Here is a 19,262-nt window from a genome sequence, read left to right as displayed (position 1 = left end):
TGTTCTAGGATTTTAGGACATTTCTATGATTTGAAGACACTCTCAGGATTTTGGACATTTTAAGAATTTTAGGTTGAACTGTCCCTTTAAAGACGAAGCCTGCCTTCGTGTCCTGTTCAGCTCTAATTGGTCGAATCAAACCTTCACACCTGTGACCGCATAACTTTTAATAGCCTATAGATTCAAATATCCACGCGCAAACTAAATGAAAAGCTGCTCGTGCTCGATAAAGCTTACACGTCACATTTTGTGGCTGCTGGCTTCGTTTGAGTTTTGTTGCAGTGGCGTTTTATTTTCACTTTCTATGTGGCAGCAGTTTAACGTGGGACTATAAAAGCCTGTAGGGGTAACGGTGCACCACCAGGCAGCGCCACTGGGAGTATGGATGCTCTCTCTCTCTCTCTCTCTCTCTCTCTCTCTCTCTCTCTCCACTTCTGCTTTTTTCACTCTTCTGACGTCAGCAACCTGCAATTGCACGAATGAACTAACGTGAGACCGAGCCCCTACCGGAGCTACCGGGAGGCAGTAGCGTTACAGAGCGAGTATCCCGCCGCCCGCCTCGGAGGAGCCAAACGGAGGAGGAAAAAAAATAAAAAAAAGAAACTGAGAAACTGGGAACCAAACGATGCGAGCGCTGCGCACCGCCGCCCAGTAACGCACACAGCAAGCGGAGAATAAGAAACCCGTTACCGTGATTTACCGACAGAAACACCGAAGAGATCACGGAGGACGCACGGACGGACGCACCGCCACCGAGCTTGAGAAACAAACATCTGCGGTGGCTTCCTTGTATTTGCGGATCAGAAAAACCCGAGCGGATCCTTGATTTAAATGCTTTAACGGCGCCGTACCCCCGGAGAGAGGGAGCTGCCCAGAGAGAGAGAGAGAGGGATCAGCGCAGGGGAGGAGGAAATTAACCCACAGAGGAGGATTTGCAACCAACTTTCATTGAATCCACCTTTTTATTGCCCTTTTTTTTCTTCCGTGGATCCCGGTTTCGGTAACGCTATCAAGCTGTGTTCTCTAACCATGGGATGTACTCTGAGCGCAGAGGAGAGGGCGGCTCTGGACCGGAGCAAAGCCATCGAGAAAAACCTCAAGGAGGACGGTCTCACCGCGGCCAAAGATGTGAAACTGCTGCTGCTCGGTAAGACAGGGCCCCGGCAGAGGTGTGGTGTGTGAGGGGGTGGGCGTTTGGTTAAAAAAAAAAAAAGACTCAATAAATCCATAAAAACATCCATCAAAGCTTTAAAACCCAACATAAGAGCTTCAATCCAATACATACTGCTTTTTAAACACACTCTGCATTATATCACTTTGATGCTCTAATAGAGTTTTTAACCATTTATCCAGGTGGTTAAAATGCAATTATGCAAAATCAGTAGGTAAGAGGTGATAACTGCAGATGGAAAAAAATGGCAGCATGCAGCAATGGAGGGCTGAGCACAGGCAGTGCTGCTGGTTCATTGGTTTTGGGTGGGAGATTGATTCATTGATTCTCTGTGGGAAACTAAGTGTTTCATCTATTTGACTGAGTACATAGAAAGATGGGGGAGGGAAGTTTTTTTTTTTAAAAAAAGGATGTTGAGGAGGAAAGGGTGCAGCCACTTTCTCCATCTTTTTATCTCCACCCTGCTGCTGCTGCTGCTGTTCTTATTCACTTAGGTTTTTAACAGGCTGATTCTCCCTCTCTCTCTCTCTCTCTCTTTTTTCCACCCCCTCCTCTCTCTCTCTCTCTCTCACTCTGTCTCCATCTTGCTCACACACACACACACACACACACACACACACACACACACACACACACCCTGCTTACATTGTCTTTCTTGTTTCTTATCCCCCAGGGGCTGGAGAGTCAGGGAAAAGCACCATCGTCAAACAGATGAAGTAAGTCTCCAATAAGCACGGTCTAATAACCCTATAGAGTGTGTGCGTGTGCCTCTTTCACTCTTTCTTTCCGTCTCTCTCGCTCTCTCTCTCTCTCTCTCTCTTTCACTTACACACACACACACACACACACACACACACACACACACACTGTATATACATGTGGCCTGATCTAAAAAATGAGCACCTTGATTTTGTTTCTCCGAAAAGTCCGGCCCTTTTGTACAGTGACCTCAGCCCTAACTCTCCATGTAAACATCTGCCCACACTTCATTCATTTCACCCCGTTAATCAGCTGATGTTGCTCTATGTGTGTGGAAAGGAGCTCTGCGGGATGATATCATCAATTCGTCATCAATATCTGCGGATAACGGCCTTAAAATGAAATATCAGCATCAGCCCGTGATCAAACGTTTTTGCAGATGTGACGGGCAAATAAGATGACTTTGATAAGTTCATACAGCAGGATCAGGGGCAGATTATATTCTCATCTTTTAAACTTTGTTTAAAAAATGACTAATACGTCTGCCCTCTACCTTTAAATGGGTCAGATTCGCCCATGTTTTGGCTATTGTCAGGTTTGTCTTAAGACAGTGATGCAACAAGCCGACAGTCGACTGATAGTGAGTGCCCACAGCCCTTAGAGCTGCGGTTTGTCCCAAACTGTTGGCCCTCGTGGACTTTTGTTGGCCGATTCAGCATGTTGAATCTGTGGCGGCGGCAGGGGAGCCCATTGGTGAATGAAGTCACTCCGATTGGCCGTTCAGCTCAGCGTGCGTGACAAGAAACGAAAGTGAAAAATGTAGGCAAACTGCTGAAGTTAGGAGGGAGGTCAAAAACAACCTTGTCTTTAGCCATTGAGCTCTTAACAGAAACATTTCCAGATGTTTTTCTGTTGTTGTTCACTGGCGCACAGTAAATATGCTTCGTTCTTTCAATATTGGATTGTAAGTTTTACTGTTTTAAATGACTATTACAAACGACCGCCGTCTGCTGGTACGGAGAGCTATTTCCTCTCATGCAGAACGTTTGGCTGGATGGCTGTTGGTTTGGTGGGTTTTCTGTGCAGCTTTTTGGCTGACACACGGAGACAGTGGGCGACACAGCAGGGGGCTTTCGTTGCCGCTCATTCTCAGATGTCGACATGGTGCATCACGGCCTGTAAGGAGAGCATCATCCAAGTCTGTCAGAGTGGGAAGCATTTTACAGTTTTGTTTTACATGTAACCTCAGTTTCGATAGCTTTCTTGTTATGCCCAGTGAAAGCGTACGTTTTAAAAAGCATTGTATTTTATTTCTGCATCTGCCACCAGTCGACCACTACAGTAAGAGGAGGCATAACGTCTTGATTCTCCTACAGGAGAGACTTGATGTTCTCTGCAATTATGTGGAAAAACATACGTGAATTTATCAGTTTAGGCATTGGCAATTGGCCAGAATGAAAATAACAGCATATCGGATATTGGCAAAAAAATCCAATATAGGCGTCCCTAGTGGAAAAAGTACACATAATTGCATGTAAGGGAAAATAACGGTGGGTGCTGTGATTTACTCCACTGCTATGTATGCAAGGGGGTGCTGATATGGACTGCTCTAATATATATGTCATATATATATAATATAAATGTCTACACACTCATTGGGGCGTGGTCTAGTTAAAAATAAAAAGCAATCCTGAAGTAAGTTTAAGTAATAGAGAAGAACGGGAGTGATTCCTAAAATTTGTAATGTGTCACCGTTGTATTTTGTCTCCTTTTGGTTAAGTCCCTCTTGTAAAAGAGATTTAAAACCTCAGTGAGTCTTTTACCTGGTTAAAATAAGGATGTATATATAAAACTCAGAAATGAGTTAGCATTTTAGCACTCCCAATTCCCTCATCTCAAAGTCAGTGGGTTTTTTGAATGAGTTTTTGGTTAGCCTTATATAGAAGGTCTGTGGTTGACACAAGCTGAAGAGATTGTCACATTTTGTTCTATGACATAAAATATGTGAGTAAATACCCCACTGTGAACTTTGCAGCTTTTAAGTGTCTTAAAAAAGGCGGTTGCTAATAAGTCCAATTGAATTTTTATTACTTGCGAATGAATTCAGGCTTCAAAAATCAAAAAAATGATGTTCATGTGTGGAGATTATCTTGCCGAACAAACCTGATAACTATCATAAACATTTGTTTGCCACACAGCGTATTTTCTGCAATGATCCAAAATCCAGTGGAAAAATCCCATAGGCTTTTTGGGAAGGGAATCAGGGAGACGCTAACTTCGCGGTCAGCCTACAGAAAATAAAGTAATCTCTGGGGCTCTCTGCAGTGTCCGTTTAAACTCATTTTTCAGTTGCATGCTGTTCATTTCAGGATTAGTACGGCCTTTTGGACAGGAGCGATCTTTAACTGATGTCACGTCGTTGTAGGATATGAATGCCTAAGGCTGAGATAAGACAGACTCAGATCCACTTTGATTTCCTCCTCCACATCTGGTTCTGTTATCAGATCCGGAGGGAACCTCAGATCACAGGCTCATGTGTTTGCTGTCCACTTTAATACTGCTGAAAGGGTTTATACTGTAGGTGTTTTTATTAAAAGCTATAGTAACACATATACAGGGCTTAGATTATCCACCTACAGTAACAAACATGTATAATGTCGGCACTGCTGCTCTAGTAGAACTTCAGCAGTGTTTTAATGAACAAATATTATCTCTGCTACTGCAGTATTACTTTACAGTGCTATATAAAGCTGGAACAGTTAATCCATTGATTAGGTAAAAGACTTCTTTAATAACTGATCAATTGAAAAAATAACCAGCTGTTATTTGCTGAGTATTTTTATTTGCTATTGCTTCCCGTATAGATTTTAATCCAAAATTAGAGAGTTACTTCTTGTTTTGGGGCAATCAGTTGCCATTATTATTAAAGTGTCTAAAATCAGTCTTTCAAAAATTTTTAAATATTTTTAGGACATCAAAAGTATGATTTTATGAATTCTTTTCTGATGATGCATTGTAAAATCTAAAAAATAAGTGATAAAATGTATTTTTTATTAAATAATTTTACCAAATTCCTCCCCTAAACTCATCAGGATAAGAATCCAGACAGTGGGATCTCTGGAGAGTGAAAAACACAAAATCACCAAGAAAACCAGACAGAAAATGTCATATATTCCCCCTTTGGTTGGTAAACCAAATAAATTACTATAATATAACGTTCATTGTCTTCCATGTGTTCCACTGTAATCCCCCCCCCCCCCATTTGTTTAGATAATTTAATGTTTTCACAAGACAAAAAGTGTCATGTTTTATGTTCCAGTAAACATTTGGACAAAACTGTTCTTCAGTTTTGGTTATTGTAAAATTAATCTTAAATTTTATTGCCATTGGCATTAAAAAAGTCTTAAATCTAACTTATCTTGAGCTGTAGGAACTCTGGCTGCTGCAGCCTATTATGTCTTTATGTAAACACCATGTAGCGTGTTGGCTGTCAGCATCTGTTACTTACTAACCCGGGTTCAGTCCCATGTAGCTGTGATAAAATACCACCGCAGTACTCCTGTTTAACTCCTGTAGGGACTTAACGTGTACCTGTGGTACTTAGCAGTGAATTTAGTGACTTAATTAAAGCTGTCTTTTTTTTCTTTTTTTCTCCTATATCATTGTAATGTCCTCATAATACTCCTATAGGGACTCATCTCAGTGATCTGTGGTGCTTATTGCAGATTTTCCTTTCAACCTTATCACATGTTAATAGTATTTTTGTATTTACTATATCACTGTGATAATCCTATCATATATCTACAGGATTACTGTCGCTCTTTTTGAATATCTTCTGCACATTGCAACCCCCCCTTTCCCAGTCGTTTTTATCTATAATCCAGGCATGGCATATGGTTTCTCCCCAGTCTCCACTGCTGCGTCATTTTACAGACAGCCGAGTGCTTTTAGCCGATAATAGGCTTTGGTTGTGGTCATATAGTGACATATCACATGAGGACATGATTCAGTGGATCCAGATGAGCCTGTTTCTCAGCTGTTAATGGTCATTTCAGCAGCACATTCTGCACACTGACTGACCAGTGCTCCCAGTGGGTTTATTGAATATGTACAGAAGGTCAGAACCTTTGAAACAACTTCAGTGGTTTCATTGAACTGTGGAAAATCTCACATTAACGTGACTTGGAGTGATGTTGTGTTGGTCAATATAGGCTTAAAGCCATACTTAATGCGTTTTTCAACCAGCTTTGTATCGAGAGAATCAGCCTCATGCCAGAAACGAAATACGAACACGTTTTCTCTTATTTTTGCTGGTTTCTAGGATTTGCTCTTATTTTCTCAGCATCTGCAGATTTTTGAGATTCACACAATGTGTTCTTACTTTTCTTCTTCTCTTAGGCAAGAGAAAATGTTATGACTGGTAGAGACACTTTTACCAAGATGAGACAAGAACGTCTCGCTTTCACAGGCCACGAATTATTGCCCAGCACAAGAAAAAGTTAGTTTTACGTTTGAGGAACATTTTAAAATGCATCAATATGTTTTAATCAGATTTAGATCATGTTTTAGAGTGATAATAATGACTCGATTATCACATTTCAGGGCAGAAATACTACTAGGTGCATTGATCCCAATTACTGTAATTTCAGTTACTGTCTGTCCCTCTGTTTTTTTGGTTTCATGTCTCCAGTCTTTGCCATGAGCCAGAGACTTTGCACACGGCACAGAACATGCCCTTATGTGGTGTTTAGGGGGTGTTACCTATGCTAATAGGTAACTTATGATCAAGTGGGATTTGGCATTGAGCACTCTTTGGGAATAGCAAATTTGGATGGTTAGCGTTTGGTGCATCTGGAGTTGGCTTCTCTTATATTTTATCTTACCAGAAAATTAAGATAAAATATACAATAAATATAAGAGAATGTTGCTGCATGAGGCCCAGTGCACATAGTATACGTAGATGAATTGTGGTAAACTTCCCTCCATATAACCAGTGCACATCACATCATTTGGTCGTGTTTCGCTGGCTCTTGGGGCTGTTGTTCGAACTACAGACTGTACGTCTGCATTTTTGTATTTCCTGCCAACAATGCTGCGCCATCAAGGACTCAAAGAGTTTACAGCTGATCAAGAGATGAACCCGCCCATCTATCTCTGTCTCTCAAACTCGAAATCCAATCAGACGATAAAACTAGGCAGTTCTGATCGAATATAAATCAAGATTATGTAACTGCAATACCTATTTCTCAACTAATAGATCTAATTTTTTTATTTAAGTGCTCTGTTTCACCATAATGACGGAAGATTGTGAGATCAGATGGTAAAACATGGCTGATCAAATATAAACTAATATTGTGTTACTAAATTGCATATTTCTTGCCTCAAATGTTTTCAGAAACATGTTTTAGCTTACTTTTTGATCGTAACACGAGATCTGCCTGCCCACTATTGTGTCATGCAGTGAAAGATTGCATTACATCACACAACAGATGCATTCTGGTAGTTGTAGGTTTTTCTCTCTTTTAAGCAAAATCCAGTCAGCCACAGTCCTTTTTCTCTGTTTTATCTTGTCACGTAGCACCAATTTCAAAAGTATTTGCGTCTTTCCAATGCAGAGACACCCTACTTTTATGTGAGGACTCTCTTTACATACTTTGTTAAGCCTGTTATTTTAATATGAAAATATTACAGGAAGTGAAGCTTGAGGTTATTTCTGCTTTACCCTCATTACATACCAACACACAGTATCTAAAATAATGACTGTAAAATGATTTTTTCAGTATTTTTTGACTGATAGAGAGAGAGCCAGTCTCCTTTTAGCTGGTTCTCACCACGCTCACTCCTTTCAATCTTTCCAGCCATGCCACCTCCGTCTTTCTGCTGTCTGATTACAGCCTACAAGCTATTCTTATGCATGAGCTGATGAAACTGCATCTGGCAGACAACATCGTCTGTTAAAAACGAATATTATTGATTTTATTTAATAGGCTCTACATGCTTCTCAGGGGCCAGCTTATCTCTGGTTAACAAGCAATGTGATACCATGAGGCCTGGTGAGGTGCACTGACCGTGAATGACAGATATTTTCAAAGTGCCAGCGATCATAAATGCACGAGGGCCACCTTTCTGTCCTTCAGATGACTTCCCAAATCAAAAGGCAGAAAAAGTGTTGGCATTTTACGCGTCAACAAACCACAGATTTGTTACTGTTGCACATTTTATGTTGTGATTATGGTAAAACTTTACAATTCAACAACACTGTGGTTATTTTTAGTAAAGTTTAGACATGATAGAGAATCAGCCTGGCTGATTATTGGGGTCAATATTTGTATTATTTGTAATTATCTGTATCAGTGTTTTATTTTAATGATCGATGCTAAACATTAATTAATTCAAAAGTGCAAAGAAAATGTCAGTTTACTTTGTAAAACCTCGGGGAGCTTTTTTTTTTTTTTTTTTTTTTTTTTTACATTTTTAATTTCATTTATATTTCAATTTTCACTTGACTTCATAAAAAAAGTTGCTGGGAACTCGCTGTATACTATGTTGAAAGTTTCAGTTTTGATTAAACATTTGCCAAAGGCATTTAAACAAAGTTTTGTGTTGGAGTTACATTTCATATTCTAAATTTAGTGCATATCAATTCCAAATATCCCCACTAATAATCAGTATTTGTATCGGCCCTGAAAAACCAATACTGGTCGACTGCTGGCACAATCCCTGCAGGAAAAGCAGCAATGTCTAGGTACCAAAAAAAGCTGCTGTTCATGCCACTATCAAAGCAGGAAAATGGTGATGTCTTTGAAACAATCACTTTTCATACCTAAAATGCAACATTTGTGGTTTTGAGAAACATACAGTGCCAACATTTCCCTGATCTGGACTTCCAAATTAGAGTAATTGGTCGAGTGGTGCAATTTAAAACCAAAATGTGCACTTTTCTCACAATTCGTTTTGGTGTTTGTAATTCTTTACAAAGGTAATCTGATATTCTAGAGAGGGAAGCTGCTTTCCAAGTGGTGGACAGCGCCCTGCAAGGGAAGCCTTTACGTTCCCGTTCAAATGCGCTCTGCTATTTCCGGAACCGCATCAGAGGAGTGGAAAGCCCTCATTGCATTTTCTTTCTCAGTGCTTTGAACATCTGGGGCGTGCTCCAGTGACCAATTGTGTGTGTGTGTGTGTGTGTGTGTGTGTGTGTGTGTGTGTGTGTGTGTGTGTGTGTGTGTGTGTGTGTGTGTGTGTGTGTGTGTGTGTGTGTGTGTGTGTGTGTGTGTGTGTGTTTCTTCAGAGAGAGAGAGAGAGAGAGAGAGACGGACAGAAAGAGACAGAGATGAGTGGATTAGATTTAGATGTTATGGTGTGTATGTTGAGCTGCAGTGTGTCCCGCAGCTGTGCACGTGATCTCAGTAAGTGGAAATAAGAAGTCTATTACTGCTCTGTACAGAACAGTGGAAAACTACTGCAAGGCTGCGAGCTTTGAGTCTGCTCTGTAAGTTCTTCATGGAAATGACTTGTGCAGTGAGCTTCGGCTGAAATCATTTACCCGACAGCACATGTGTCTTAACGCAGTTTATTGCTTTCACAAATGATGCAATCATTTAGCAAATAACTCATGACGAAGCACTGAAACATCTCAGAGGGGAGCACAGGTGCATTTTGGTGTGTGTGTGTGTGTGTGTGTGTGTGTGTGTGTGTGTGTGTGTGTGTGTGTGTGTGTGTGTGTGTGTGTGTGTGTGTGTGTGTTTGTGTCAGAAAGAGGGAGAGGGAGATCAGGACGGAAAGTGGATTACAGTTGTGTATGGATGAATGAATTATCAAGGTGTGAAGCGACAGCACAGTCTGATATGAAACTGCATCTGCAAGAACAGGAAAATAAAGGACTGACAAGGCGATGAAGACAATCAATGACTGCGCAGAAAAATGATTTGAAAGAGAAACGTGAAAGACTAGATTGCTGGTCGCCTGAAGTGTAATATCTGGGCCAACAACCCAAAGGACTTGGTCATGTGTGAACAACGTCTCTCTATCTTGTGCGTAGAGGTGGATGTATATATGTGTGTGTGTGTGTGTGTGTGTGTGTGTGTGTGTGTGCGCGTGCGTGCGTGTGTGTGTGTGCGACACCATCTGTTTATGGAGCCTGTGTGTGCTTAAACGTGTGCAAAGGTTCTCTCGTTGCCCAGCTGGCAAACTGACCTCTCCAGCAGTGCTCACTGTGTGTGTCAGCGTGTGGGAAAAATAATTTAGCGTAGTAATATTTTCATGTAATTTAGCTGAATTAATGACGCCTCTGCTTGGCACAGCCACTGCAACAAAAGTGGGGGGAAACGATTAGAGTTTCTACCCTTGTGAAACTCAAGTTATGGCCCGCAGGCCCCAACCTTTTTTTTTTTTTTTTTTTAAAGTGATTCACACAGGGAATGGCTTTTGTACTTTTGGTATACGTAAGGTGCCACTATAACCAGAAGAGAATCAAAAAAGGAGCCTGCAGAGGATCCCCTGCAACCCCTTACTGAGGTCCTTGCTAAGCCCCTAATGTCCCAAAATCCTAGAAAACATCATAAATTCTGAGAAACATTCTAGTCCAAAAATACTAGAAATGTCAAAAAATCCTACAAATGTCCTAAAATCCTAGAAATGTCCTATAATTCTACAAACACGTTTGGGGCTGCTGTGACTGGCCTCTAGCTTCGTGTCATTTTGCAGAAGTGGCCCCCAAAGTTAGCTGAGTATCCCTGCTCTACCCTGTGGTGAGTGGAAGTGTGGCCCCCTCCCCTTTGTCCTTTCATTTATGTGTGACTTGTTTGTCTCAGCTTCAGGCGCTGCCTCTGTGAGGACAAACTCCTGAGATGGATATTAGTTTGGGGGCTGTTTTCCTTCTGAAAAACATACAATTAGGAAACTTGATTGTACACACTCACTCATCATGGTAGTATAACCTCGACTGTAAAAACAGCTGTATAATGGTTATGGAGGGATGCTTCATCAGGGTTCAGGGATGTCAGTTTCCCATAACTTACCGCTATTTTATTTTATTTTATTTTTATTTTTATTTTATTTTATTTTATTTTATTTTATTTTATTTTATTTTATTTTATTTTATTTTATTTATTTTATTTTTTTAATTTAATTTTTAGTTTGAGTTTATTTTTTTTATTATTATTATTGTTATTTTTTAAATTTTTAATTTTTATTTTTAGAAAAAAGTACCAGAGGCCTTTTCTTTTAGTCCGGCACTCCATTGACTCAGTGAGCTTTCGTGCTGCTTTTCAAAGTGCCATGCATTTAGAGGTGGTGAAATTTTAATGACACTGACGATAAAATCTAAAATCTGTTTGGATCTTTGATCCTCCAAAAAAAAAAACCCTCCTGCACCACTGATGTTTTACAAGTACTCTGATTTATTTGTATGTGCAAATAAATTTCTTAGTATTTTTAAGAACTTTGAAAGAATGATTTAAGACTTTTTAACACCAATCAAGACTTTATTTTTAGATCAATGAATTCAGTGCCTTTTAAGACTTTTTAAGGTTTTGCTGGAACCTTGATTCAAGTCAAAAGTCATTCAAATCAAATCAACTGGTGATCCTGCTTTTAATCAGTCGTGTTCTCTGCGAATATTTTTGGAAACTCCATATTGAGCCGTCTGGCTTGAGAAAGAAACTGACTTGGCCGTGCCACCTTCTTACCGCAGAGGTTAAACCATGTCATCTTTTCATACCTGATCAAATCTCAAGGTTATTTCTTTTTCAATCATTAACAGTTTACAACTCACATAAAACTGTACAAACTGTAAACATAAGGCTTGATAGGATGGATGCAGTTTACATGCGCCGAATAGCACAACATTGTTGATTTGTAGTTTGACGACAGCGTTACTAATTTATTCTCAAACAGGAGAGAGCCAATGCTCTGTCGTGATTTCATCATCCTTGTTTATTCATGCTTAGAGCGTCTGGATTGTTGGCACTCGAGGCACATGGACGGCTCTGCTTTTTAAACACTAACTTATCTCGAGCTCATAAGACTCCTCGCCCACAGAAGCTGCGTTCAGTTTTTATATAAAATCAATTTAACATCAAACATCAGTCGCTGTGTGTACAAGAGCTTCACACTCATCTCTCGCTTGCTCTTACAATGTATGTGTGTGTTTGTGCCTGGATGACATGATCGGAGGCGACTGGCCGAAGGGAGAACAAACGCTGTCCGTCCCTCACGGCTGCACTGCTTCCCACAGGCTGTTCCCACCGTGTGTGTGTGTAAGCTTGTGTGTGGTTTCCCGAGAACAGGAGATAATTAGGTTTAAGCCTCAGAAGAGGAGAATAAAAGGGGGAAGGGAAGGAAGATGGAGGGGGAAAAAAGGTGGTGTTTTGTGTAGAAAGGGAGAGGGGGGTTATAGATGGAGGAACACAGAAAGGGGAAATGAAAGGGAATAAACGCCCTGGGCATAGTGAGAAAGAAAGAGGAGCAGTCTGCAAGTGGGCATGGACGGTACTGAGCTGAAAGAAACTGGAAGTCTAATGAAGTGAAGTGTAGGGGTGTAAAGAGCCATCCATCTGGATCAATATATCAATTTAAGGAGCAACAATCCAGTTTAATCAATGCAACATGAAAGCATCAACCCATGTTATTGTCTTTATGTGGCACCTTTATTTTGAAATTCTGTGTCACTGTCAAACGGCGTCAGATGATAGCAAGCATACAAGAGAAAGACATGGAGGAGAATGTTATTCACTCATTTTGTTTTAGGTGAAACTACAGGTCAACAGCCAGCACATGTGTCATATGTAAACTAAAGCTGTGCTCTGGAAACATGACGCCGGCCGTCTCGCATAATTAACGAAACAGTAAACATCATCTGCTCAGTTTCAGCTTAAAGGCGGGTTTCCATTAATCCTCAAACTGAGCAAACTGAAATTGTGAATATAAAATGAGCCTAATGGAAACATGTCAATTTTGAAAAAAACAAAAACAAAACACAAAACATTAATCACAAAAAAGTTTTAACGCTCACATGAGGTGGTATTTCAAACTGCAATGGAAACACTTTTTCGCTTTTCTAGGTCACATGATGCTTTGGCTATGTGCTCGTCAGTAGGAACTGGCTCCCTCATGATGCAGCAGGAGCTACAAGAGCTGTTATTGCATCACATAACTCTTAAAAAGTTGAGCGGATCATCCAGAAGTTTTGAATTCCTCTGTGAAATCGTGGGCAATCACCTCCCAGAATCCCTCATATGTGGCCGCTCCCACGAATAAGAAGCTCGCGTTTCCATTATAGCTCACATAGCATGCCTACGTCGCCTTCGATTGGAAATAAAGACGGCTAGTGTGGTGGTTGCAATAGAAATAAACCTGCTAATGTATTGAACATCCATCGCCATGGTTACTGGAATGTTATCAGGCGAGAAGAAGTCACATAACATCACTCAATAAAACCACATTCATCTCGCAATTGTGTTTTATCGCCACAAGTCTGTAATGCAAACCTGCCTGTTACTTGTCTTCCACTCTAAAAGCGGTTGTTTTTTAACATTTAGCATAGATCATATAACTTTTTTTAATTTTTTTTTTTTTTTTGTTTTTTTTTTTTTTTAAACAAAAGTTATTTTTTAGGTTTCAGTAAACATTTCGGCAAAATGAAATTGTGAAATTGGCATATGATGTTGTCTCATATCGATCGCAGGCCCCTAAATTGAATCAAATCAAAATCATATCGTGGCAGACTTTGTGATGCTGGCAAATATCGTATTATTGTCCAAAGAATCGATATAATATGGTATCGTGATGAAACCGGTGACTTACACCCCTGGTGAAGTCAGGGATGACGAGAAAGACGAGACAACTCGTGGAGAGGAGGGAACGAAAGAGAGGAGAACTACAGGGAGACCCAACCGAAGCAACCAGGGAGGGAAATTAAATTTCTTTCTCAAAGGGTAAAGTGATGTGGGAGTGTGAAAGAAACAGGAGGAGAGAGAAAAAGGTGGCGGGAGGATGAGTGTGAATGAGATTGGAGAGGTAAGACGAGGGAAGTGAAGCCAGTTTGAGCAAGCGAAAGAACATGTTCTCACTTATTAAGCAAGCTAGAGGAAGTGACAAAGGGAGACGAGGACGGGGTTGTCAAGGTGCAAAGGGTACTTGTCCTCTGGACTCTGTTCTCCTTGATAATTATTAGCCTCCTTTCTCTGGGATGGTGAGACGCAAGGAGAGAGACTAGAGAGCAAAATATGAGAGAGGCAGGGAGGAGGCGAGAGAGAGGGGGGACTCGTGTTGGCACCAACTCAAGTGTTGCGTGAAGAGACAGTCTGCAACTGGTTGTCTGAAACAGTCCGTCAGCCAGATAGTCACCCTTCATTGGTTAAATATAGCCGTGGGCGTGCTCATCGCCGGAATGATTTGATTGGCTGCCTCAGTGAGTTGTGAAATAACAGCAAGGCAACATCTCATGATAGCTCTGTGTGTGTGTGTGTGTGTGTGTGTGTGTGTGTGCGCGTGCGCGTGTGTGTGTGTGTGCGTGCGCGCGCGCTGGCACGACCAAGCAGTTTTTGATAACAGTGTGTGTATTCAGCATTTGAATCCTATTTGCATTTTGTAAATAGGCAGCCAGACAGCAAACAAACTTTATCAAAGAATACACACTTTGACACACACACACACAATTAAATGAAGTAAACACTTAAACGCATCTACTTTTTTTTTTTTTTTTTTTTTTTTTAACTGTCTTCACCTTGCGTCTTTTGACTCAGTCTTCAGTCACATTTCTTCTTTTCATGGGATTTCAGATATCCACGCTGTGTTTTCCAGTCTTTGTCTATCTTTGTGGATTCAGGGTAAAGTCACACAGGGGCGAAATTAACGTTGGTGAATGTGTGCCAGCTTGCACTAAAAGGGAACATCCCCTTCTCCTTGCAAAGCAAATTCGCATCTTTGCAGCGTGTCATCGTGTGGAGTTCAACTATGGTGAACTTTGACCGGCAAAGTCGCAGCCTCGACCAATAGCAAAGAAGGAGGTGTGTGAGAGACATTCATTGTTGATGTGTTTAACCAGCTGATATTGTACGATATTGGCCATGAAAAACGACGGCGGTCATCTTCTGATCAATGGTTGGTTGATGTTTAGACAATCGCTGGTGTTACTTAAATAACGTGTCCACCAAAGTTGTCTTTTCCCAGCTGAAAATGCCCTCTTGTATTTGTCCTCTCTGACGGTTGGTCTTTGTGGTATTTGTCCCGCCCCTTCACCACTGTGATTGGACAACTGTTGACAGTGAAGAGTGCTGTGTTTTACCCAGAGTGAAACATTTTTGAACTCTAATTTTAATCTGAAAGTGGATAAAGACATTTAATGTCAGATCCATCACGATGGATTTATTTGTCAAAGTCTCCAAAAAGACACTAAGTTCAGGGTTGGATCACAAAGTTTCTAAAATGAATATGATCACACTGGGCGGCAGGACGGCTCTCTTGCTGGCATGCAGCATTACAGAAATATTTAAACTTAGTAACATTATGTTGCATATGACATCGTCAACCATATACAGTTAACTTCTACAGTGTCCAGTGTGTGATCATAAAAAAAGACACAACGCGACAAGGTACAGTACAATCAGTGCTTTGGTCGGATTTAGTCAATCTAGAAATGAGGTGTAGATTCTTTTTTTCCAACATCGATCAGTTGATTCGATGAAAAGTAGGTAGAATTTTAGTCGAGTTTTTCTTTGGTCGTATACAGCCAGATGAAATATACAAACTACTCCACATGAGAGATGCTGCCTGACAGAAGAAAACTGAAAACACACCAAAAAACATCACGTTTCATTGTATTTATAAGTAAGGTAGCTGTCCTAAGCTAACAAAATAGCTTTCTGTGTGCATCACATCCGGTTCTGCTCACATAAGCACGAATATCGCCTCAGCAAGCGATGATTACTCAAGTGCATTTGCTCATGTGTGACTGTTAACCTTCTTTGATTTGATTTGAGAAATTTTCCAACATGTTAGAAAAGAAAATAGAGAAATGCAAATGCAAACAAGTGGACAGACAGAAAAAAGTAATTGACAATGATAAACAAAAAGCAAAAGAAATTGTAAAACAGTTGATGATTTGGGTTACATGTTTAAAAAGGAGTGAGAAGTACAACTTTATTTAATCTCATCCCTTCTCCATAAGTCATTAGATTTGACTTAACCAGCTTTCTTATCGATTAAGCAAATACTGTAATTACTCACAGTAACCCACATACCCCAAATCATATATCTACGAATTCACATTATTATTTACAGAAAAAAGAGGAAGATAAGCCTGAGAAAAACAAATGTTAAGTATCCAAATAAATGAACAGTAACCTCTGTAAACACTTGGTGATTGTCTCTTCAACCCTGTACCTCATGAAAATCATGTTTTTATACTTTTTTTTTTTTTTTTGCACAATCATAGCATGTTTACAGTTGGGTGCTTTTAGACATTTTCTCCAACTTTTGCCACTAAGGCAACACTACAAACAAAGAAACATTCAAAAGCATTTGAATGGTTTCAATGAGGTGTAAAAGGTCATCAGTGTTTAAAGATAGTGACACAAATGCAACATTCATTCATATTTTTGATAGAAAAGCAATAGTCTTCTTTAATCTGCTTTTTGCAGATTGGGTGCACGTCTTTGCACACATGGCACAAATGAGATAAAATCATCTGTCAGACATAGATTTCCTTTAGGTGTGAGTCAGAGGTTGTTGCTTCTCGATGTTGCATCTTGTGCAGAAGAACAGGAACCATTTGTTGAAAAGTATCAGATCAGCTGATAGTCATACATTTAAATTGCTGATCTGTATCAGTCTTACAAAACAGCCCCCTACAGCTCTGCAGATTTCTAATTTCTCAGATGTGGAGTGCCACGTTTTAGCCTACCTGCCAGTAATCACATCCTGTCAGAACTCATTAGCAGTCGATTGAGTGGTAGTGACAAAATTTGTCTTGAATGCAGAGCAAATCTCTCTGTCTCTCTCTAAGTTCATACTTTTTTCACTTCCTCTGTTGGTTTTTGATCATATGAAAGGCTGTTCTGCTCTAAACCCTGTCTGCTCTCTTTCTCGGTCTGGAGTTGTATCAGACCAGGTCAGTGTGACTGTGTGTGTGTGGTCCGCGCGCTAATCAGGGCTTCCCATTAAAAACAAAGATCTTTTGTAGGAAGAAACTGTGTGTGTATGTGTGCGTGCGCATGTACACGTATACACAAGCGAGTGTGCTCTCTCAGTTTTTGCTGTTTGTGTGCATATATTGATGTTGTTGTGTCAGTGTGGGTTTTTTTTGTGTTGGACCTATTTGGCAGATTTCATGTCAGTTCAACGCGCTGCGAGACAAAGGAGTCTTGTTACAGTGACCGCACTCAGCTGATATAAAGTCAGCTGATGGTGACTGGGGCTGGGTTAGTAGCTGGAAGAGTATGTTCGAATCTGTTAGTATTTTTGTCTTTTTATCACACTTTTGTGTGGACAGAAATGTGCAGGAACCAGAAACAGTTTTGTCCTCTCCAGCAGCTCCATAGTAAATACTACATGTGTGATTTTGTCATGAGTTACTGGACATGTGTTGATTCAATTTTGAATCTGTGTATGAAGTAGCCCTGGATTGCATAATGTTGTGAGGTTTTTCAGTTGTTTTTCTCCTTCAAAAACAACTGAAAATGTGTGTAAATCATGTGGAATAAATATTAGAAAGAGCTTTAAAGCAGAGTGCTGTCTGATACAACACCATCGCAAAGTACAACACACAAAGGAGACAAAGTTATAGTTTAACCAAAAAAAGAATATTTTTAAGTAAGTAGGGCTATTGCATTGCTTTGCATTACATCATACAGATGTTTTTAATTTTTTGGACACTCTGCAAATCCAGAAAAAAAAAACTCTTTTTACTTTTTATATTATTCTGAGATTCCATTTCAGTATTTTTTCAACAGGAACTAAGTGGGTAAATTGATGTATTGTAGCAAAATACAAGGGCTCACTGAATTTCAATAGTTCATTGCAACTATATTTTTAGTATATTTCCACAATATTAAATTGCATTATTATAATTCCATTATTTTGCATTTTGGGAATCAAATGACAGCATTTTTTGACTGGTCTGCAGTCAGTTTCCTCCCATTCAGCAGCTCTGTAGTTAACTTCCTGAATTTAGTTTCACAGGTTGATCCACACACAGCTCATAGGTGGTTGCAATTTCAATACTGTTTAGGTACCACAATATGTGGAAATATACAAATACAAAATCATATATTTTTACTGCATATTAAAGTCTGCATGGGTTTTGCCCAAGACTGCATGGGACTTGCCTAAAGTGAGCATATCTGTAAAGGGGAGACTTACAAGTACCCATAAAACCCATTTTTATTCTGATGTCTTAAGGTGAGAGGTCAACAGACCCCCTGTGAAATGGTATTTTTCTCGCAAAAACTTAGCATAACTTTGTAGTGTTATTTAGCCTGGTACAGCCTCTTTCAGAGAGGGACGTTGGCCAGGATCCGCCATTATAAATGCAATTTTAAAAAAATGTATGCATTATGTGCAAACATCGCAACTGACACGTTTACACTGACAGCCCTAATAGCTGTTGAGACATTTCACTCAAAACTTGAAATGTCAACCTCATTGTTGCACTAAAGGAAAAGTCAGGGGATCATTCAGTAGAGCCCCGAATGTCTGTGCCAAACGATGTCCCAATCCATCCCGTAGATGTTGAGATATTTCTCAGGATAAGTGATAATTTTGACCTTTTGCTTGCACTAGAGAGATAATCCGAGGATCATTAGTCCTTAGGATTCATCTTCTCTGCTCTATGGATATCTGTACCACATCTGATGGTGTTGCATCCAATAACTGATGAGATTTTTCCATCTGGGCCAAAGTTGTGGGACGACCATCGGAACAACATTGCCATCCCTAGAGCAACGCTGTATGCATGGCCAAATAAAAAGTTTGAATTAATTATGTCAAACATGTAGTAGAGGGGTGGGCGATATGGCCCTAAAATTATGTCACAATATTTCCGGATTATTTTTGCAATAACAATGTTTTGGAGATATAAAAAAAATAAAGAAAACATTTTCTTTTAAATGCTTTATTATGTATTTTAAGAAAAAACAGTTGCAACAAAAAAAGTATTTAGTTTTGCATGATAGCATTAACAGTTTGCCTTCAAATATTGAAAAAAACTAAACATACATTTTTTTTTTATTTCTTAAATCTGTACAAAACAGGAGTAACCGATAGCAAATAAGCTCTCAGCCATGCTTATTGATGCCGTTTGACTTTTTCTTATCCTATTAAATTATATTGTATGATTATTAAACAATTATTCTGTCTTTTATTGTATATTATATGGCACACCCCTAGTAATTAG

At 39.8% G+C, this 19,262-nt stretch overlaps 1 protein-coding gene across 2 annotated transcripts in view; it reads left to right on the top strand.

The window, feature by feature from the left end:
• Nucleotides 1-434: 434 nt before the first annotated feature.
• Nucleotides 435-19,262, top strand: part of gnao1a (guanine nucleotide binding protein (G protein), alpha activating activity polypeptide O, a) — a 120,436-nt gene continuing 101,608 nt past the window's right edge. The window contains exons 1-2 of one of the 2 annotated variants that reach the window (XM_042495736.1): nucleotides 435-1,147; nucleotides 1,845-1,887. In XM_042495736.1, the coding sequence (XP_042351670.1) occupies nucleotides 1,030-1,147; nucleotides 1,845-1,887 (161 nt within the window). In that variant the 5' untranslated portion in view covers nucleotides 435-1,029. The remainder of the gene's footprint in view (nucleotides 1,148-1,844; nucleotides 1,888-19,262) is intronic. The other variant, XM_042495737.1, reaches the window with a different exon arrangement.

This window comes from Plectropomus leopardus, chromosome 11 (genome assembly GCF_008729295.1).
Source record: "Plectropomus leopardus isolate mb chromosome 11, YSFRI_Pleo_2.0, whole genome shotgun sequence".
Classification (NCBI taxonomy): domain Eukaryota; kingdom Metazoa; phylum Chordata; class Actinopteri; order Perciformes; family Serranidae; genus Plectropomus; species Plectropomus leopardus.
This window is presented reverse-complemented; position numbering and strand designations above follow the sequence as displayed.